The sequence below is a fragment of the Phyllopteryx taeniolatus genome, chromosome 5 (genome assembly GCF_024500385.1).
Source record: "Phyllopteryx taeniolatus isolate TA_2022b chromosome 5, UOR_Ptae_1.2, whole genome shotgun sequence".
Lineage (NCBI taxonomy): Eukaryota > Metazoa > Chordata > Actinopteri > Syngnathiformes > Syngnathidae > Phyllopteryx > Phyllopteryx taeniolatus.
This window is the reverse complement of record NC_084506.1, coordinates 5,633,895-5,639,894: the sequence shown is the minus strand read 5'-3', so window position 1 is coordinate 5,639,894 and position 6,000 is coordinate 5,633,895. Positions and strand designations below refer to the sequence as shown.

The 6,000-nt window shown below is 46.1% G+C and overlaps 1 protein-coding gene across 6 annotated transcripts in view; it reads left to right on the top strand.

The window, feature by feature from the left end:
- The first annotated feature begins 1,024 nt into the window (after window positions 1-1,024).
- LOC133478083 (membrane-associated guanylate kinase, WW and PDZ domain-containing protein 2-like) overlaps window positions 1,025-6,000 on the top strand; it is a 109,077-nt gene continuing 104,101 nt past the window's right edge. For all 6 annotated transcript variants that reach the window (XM_061773663.1, XM_061773661.1, XM_061773662.1 and 3 more), the window contains exon 1: window positions 1,025-1,675. In XM_061773663.1, coding sequence (XP_061629647.1) covers window positions 1,378-1,675 — 298 coding nt within the window. In that variant the 5' untranslated portion in view covers window positions 1,025-1,377. The remainder of the gene's footprint in view (window positions 1,676-6,000) is intronic.

The following is a 6,000-nucleotide window of genomic DNA, read 5'->3' as shown; positions in this document are numbered from 1 at the left end:
GGAAATGGCGGTCATAGGAAAGTGGAGTTCATGCACATTTGGCCCCTCGAGGCTCAGAAATGCAATGCCCTCCCAAAAATATTTTAAAAAAATCATATATTTAAATCAATAATATATGATGTAATAAGGCGGCACGGTGGACGACTGGTTTGAGCGTCAGCCTCCCAGTTCTGAGGAGCCGGGTTCAATCCCCGGCCCCGCCTGTGTGGCGTTTGCATGTTCTCCCCGTGCCTGCGTGGGTTTTCTCCGGGCACTCCGGTTTCCTCCCACATCCCAAAAACATGCATTAATTGGAGACTCTAAAATTGCCCGTAGGTTTGAATGTGAGTGCGAATGAGTGTTTGTTTGTATGTGCCCTGCGATTGGCTGGCAACCTGTTCAGGGTGTACCCCGCCTCCTGCCCGATGAAAGCTGGGATAGGCTCCAGCACGCCCGCGACCCTAGTGAGGAGAAGCGGCTCAGAAAATGGATGGATGGATGATGTAATAATAATGATCATTGATATATGTAATTGTTCCCGGTATCTCCCCCCCCCAAAAAAAAATTATAATTAGCATACACTTTGACTTCAGATTATCAATTTTTTTGCTTTGGACTAAGGTTTTCTTTTATGCCAGTAAATTATCTTAAATGTACTTTTATTTTCTTTAATCTATCTCATTAGACTAGTATCGATGTCAAACTATGTCATTATTATGATTATGGTTATGATGAGAATGATGATTAGTAGTAGAAGAGTAAATGTCTCCAATAATAATAAAAATAATAACAATAAAAGCAGTCATAGTTATTAATATTAGCACTACTACTGCAACTCATAATAATGATGATAATATGCACGGTGTCCCCAAAAAATGACTTACTCTTTCACTGCCCATGACTCATATATATTTTGTGTTTATCTTTTGACAAGAACATTTTTTATAATCACAAAATACAAAAGTTCCCAATGTGAATGGCGTTTGGCGCCTGGTGCGTTCACGGACTCCTCCCTCCCCACCGTGACCGGGGGGGGTGGGGGGGGCGGCGCCCCTGGCAGTCCGAGTAGTGGGAGCGTCGCGTCACCTCCCCTCCCTCTTCCGAAGAGAAGACCGAAGCAGAGGCATCCATCTCTCCCCTCCTTCGGCTTTCACATCCGGGTTACGCGCCACTGTTTGTCTCCCGCGTCTGTGGCGTCTGGACCGCGGAATCGTTTCCGTCCCCCCCCTGAAGGAAGCACCGCGACGCGCCGCAGCCTCTCGCCCGACTCGGCGCCACGCAGGGCGGTCGCAGCTCCCGGCGCGAGTCGGTGATGTCGCCCAGCTGCGGCGAGGCGGGCACGAGGCGGCGGTGGTGAACGCGGCCGGTCGGCGGCGAAGCGCGTCGCCCCTCGCGACGATGTCGAAAAGCCTCAAGAAGAAGAACCACTGGACCAACAAAGTCCACGAAGCCGCCATTGGTCGCGGCAAGGACGGCGAGCTGGGCTTCGAGCTGAAGGGGGGCGCCGAGCTCGGCCAGTTCCCCTACTTGGGCGAGGTGAAGGCGGGCAAGGGGCTCGTCCAGAGCGGCAAACTGGCCGAGGATGAGCTGCTGCTGGAGGTCAACGACATGCCCGTGGCCGGCCTCACCGGCCGGGACGTGCTGGCCGTCATCAAGCACTGCAAGGACCCGGTCCGCTTCAAATGTGTCAAGCAAGGTGAGCCGACCGACGTATTTATTTGATTTGTCTCATTTCCGCACTTCTAACAGTCGATTGATCGCGTGTGCTGTATGTCAAGAATTTTTATTTTTTGTTGTTGTTGTTTTTTTTTTTAAAATATACTGGTGGTGCTGGGTTGTTGTCGCTAGCTGGGCCTGTTCCGTGTGGAGCTTCCAGAACCGGAACCAGCAGCAGTAGTAACCGCGGTTGTGGAGGGGGCGTGTCCGTCTCCGGCGTGTTTTTTAGCCGGAGGACACCGCAGACAGACTGACAGACGCATGGCTGCCGTTATGGGCCTGACTCTGATTGATTGTTGCTGCTGAAGTTCACGCGTGAACGGGTGAACGAGTGAAATCCTAAATTGAACACACAATTGAACACACAACGCCCAAAAGGTTGGGGGACGGAAGGATACATGAATGGATGAGCAGAATGGACGCGTTGATCAATAGATGGATGCTTGGGTCGATCAGTAGTTCTCAACCTTTTGGGAGTCGACCCGCGAGGACCCTCCCGCCCCACCCAATGTGGAGGGTAGGGGCGCGATGTGATAGAAACTGCATTTAAAATTGCATTATGGACTTTGAATTACTCTTTGAGGCAAATAGGAGCTTTCAGTTGTTAACTCCCAAAACAAGAGCGCATACTTGTGCAGTCGCTTCTTGGCATAACACAACAACATTATATTTACGCGCTGTTTCCAGAAGTATGGAACAAGCAGCGTTTCATGCAGTCGCTTTCATCAATATCTAACAAAACAGAATTTTTGGGCAGTACCTTTTGGCTGTGTGTAACAAAAAAACCAAAAAAACTAAGAGGTATGAAATCTCAATGGATAATTATGAAGTTCCTGCTGTAGTTTTGCTACATGAAGGTCAGTCACATTTGAGTAAATAACCCTGTTTTTATAAATGTCATAGTGTCGTTTTAATAAGATGCTTTATTTGCACGGACCCAAGGGTTGAGAAATACTGGGCTAGATAGATAAACAGGTGCAATGATGGATGAATGGATCATCGATAGATAAATGATTGGACGCCTTTGTGGACAGATGGATAGATGAGTTCCCAAGATGTCCCGGATGAGCGGAACAGTTTCAAGTCGGAACGGGAATGATTAGGAACTTTTTGCGGAATATTGTTGTTTGTTTTTTTTTGGGCCTGTATAAAATGTGGAATTTTTGGAATGTCGAGTGAATTTTGCAAATCATTTGAAATTTGAATTGGTTTCGAAATGCAGAAGTTCAAAAAAAGGAGGTGAAATAATAATAATAATAGAAGAATTTCTGGGGTGCAGAATCACACATATATGTGAATGCTCTTTGGCCTTTTTAATACAATTAATGCCACTCTGCCACTGAGCATTATTATCCTCGTACGGGGCAACATGTTTTGCGTTGGCTGCCATTCGATGATGACTCGTCCCTAATATTGCGATCGAGGCCCCGCAGGCTCCAAACAGGACTTAAAGTCCGATTTAGCGTTGACCGCGGCGAAGATGTTTCATGTTGTGCGGCATGAAAGCAGCATTCCTACAGCGTCTTGTTTTCTGGGACACGAGAAAAGCACAAATCAAACACTCTGGCCGGTTATTTTTGGAGCGAGCCGAGGATTTGCCTTCCCGAGCTGTTTGCGCCGCTCGCCTCCGTGTGATTGATTATTGAGATGGAGCTGTTGACAGGGCGAGCGGCCCTCCGCGCACCAAAGGGGTTAAATGCTCATGCGTGTCTATCTCACACAGGTCTATTTTCTCCCCCTTCTCATAGCCAGTTAAACTTGATGTGTTTATTTAACTCGCCTCCTCACACTCTCCCGTGCTCTTTTCTCGCCGTGTCCTTGAGCTCGATGCTCATTTTCTCCAGTGCCGCGACTCCATCCTGGATGGTACCGACTCTCGCTTCATTAGGTGCACCTGATCGAGCTGACAACACAAGGGGGTCCTCGGTTTACGATGGCGTTCTGTTCCTAAAACATTACATATCGGCCTAAAATGTTCACCGTCATTTTACGTGCAGTCTCTCATAAAGAAATCACTTTTTGACAGTCAAAACAGTCAATTCGTACCAAAGTCAAAACATATCGTAATGCAGAAGTAGTCTGTTTTTCAGTTTTCCATTCCTCGATATGGACCAATAGTCAGCCGTCTCTCTGCGCGTTGTCGTTCCACTGTCGAAAGCAGTGCCATTGTTATGTCATCGACATAGGCCCTCGTCAGCCGTCTCTCGGGGGGCCTAGGCGACTGCCTAGGTCGCCCGTCCTGTCGCAGTGTCTCTGTGCGAGGGTCACTCGCCAACTGGAATTCGGTGGCGATTGTCCAGCTCCATCTCGTTCAGCCGCACCGCTCGGTGTGGCTTAAGCCTAATTTACGCCTAAAAGTTCCAAGAAATGCTAGTCTTTGGGACTTGTCAGGTTCCAATCAGCTACTGTCCGTGTCGCGCTGTCAACCCTGCCCCAAAGGTTCCCGGACCTTTCGAAAGTAAAACCCCCTGAACGACTCTTGCTATAAATAGCAAAAAGTCATGAATAATTGACCACCACCCCAAAAGGGGCTTGTGTGGAGATGCTACAAGATGGCAACAAATCATTTAAAATGGAGAGGATCATAAAGCATCAACACCATGCTTGTGGCATGTACAAAATCATGAACCTATGTCACGTAAACAACTGTTTACAATGGTTAAATTATTCAACCCAAACAAACCAACTTCAACGAGGTCCATCAATAATGCTAGCGAGCATACCATCCTAAATAACAGCACAGCAGACTAGGCGGGCGATTAGTAGCGACATCCGGAGAGAAGCAGGAACGTACTTCTCCTTTTGACTCTGCGCGAGGTGTATTCAAGGAACCCCCCTAAAAAACAAGACATCTCAGTTGCAGACGAAAAAAACACTATCAATGAATTAAACCTAACAACAACACCGCCCAGATTCCACCAAATGGCAGGAAATACCTTTCTTTGGCCTGAGCATAAAAGTGTGAATAAACGAGTTTATGTAACAGCGTATACGTCTGGGGAAGAAAATCTGCGGATAGGTAGAGGCTTCACATTAGTTCCTGTGGTCCAAACAGTCCACTTGAGGCTCCTCCAAAAGTACACAATCCTGGAGTAAAGATTCCGCTGTCCAAATTTTCCTTATGATGCAGTCCAAAATACAACGACAATAACAAACATATTGTTAAAATAATACATCCCAACACTGAGCGCTGCACCTCAGGCAAAAAGAGTAGGAGGTTATTGAGGCAAAACTTTGCAGTTTTGGCAGTTCCAGGACTTTAATATCACCTTATCCTTTTTTTTATTATTTTTTTTTGGCCAAGATGTTCGTGGCGGTGCCCTTGAGCAAGACACTTAGCTTGTGTCTTTGTGTAGTGTTGTGCGTGTAACACACGCTTATGCGGACTAGTGGAAATTGAGTTTTTCCCTTCAGCGATTGAGATTAGGATGCTAAATATAAAATGGTAAATCTAAATGAATGCCAAGGCTGAAGCTTAAGGGACGCGTGTCTGGCCAATCAAAATAGTCATTGCTAGATTTAGATACACGCTACAGTGCTGCGACAAAAGTATTTGCCTCACTTTCCCCACTTTGTTTAAGATCATCAAACAATCGTAACTATAAGATAAAGATCATCTAAGAAAACATTAACTGCAGTTTCTAAATGCTGATTTTATTTATTAGGGCAATGATGACACCCAAACCCGGTTACCTCCAGACCTGTTTAATCAAGAAATCACTTAAATAGAACCTCTTTGACGAAAGGAAGTTGACCGAAAGATCTCAAAAAGCTGCAACAAAATGCCACGAGTCAAAGAAATGCAAGAACAGACGAGAAATAGAGGCCATTTGTAAAGCTTTAGGACTCCAGCGATCGACGGTGAGAGCCGTTATTCATAAATCGCGAAAACACGGAAGAGTGGCGAACCTTCCCAGGAGTGGCCGAGCTACAAAAATGACCCCAAGAGCAGAGTGACGACTCATCCAGGAGGTCAAAAAGGAACCCGGGATAACATCGAAAGAACTGCATGCCTCTCTTGCCTCAGTTATGGTCAGTGTTCATGACTCAACAATAAAGAACAGACTCAAAGAAACAAAAATTTCCAAGGAGTTCCAAAAGCGTTCCAAGGCGAAAATCTTTGCTGACCAAAAAAAGACTAAAGGCTCATCTTACTTTTGGAAAGAAAAACAAAAACATCTGAATGATTCCCAAGATTTTTGGAAGAATATTCTATGGTCTAGCAAGACAAAAGTTTAACTTTTTGGAAGGCGTGTATCTCGTTACGTATGCTGTAAATGTAACACAGCATTTCCGAAAAAGAAC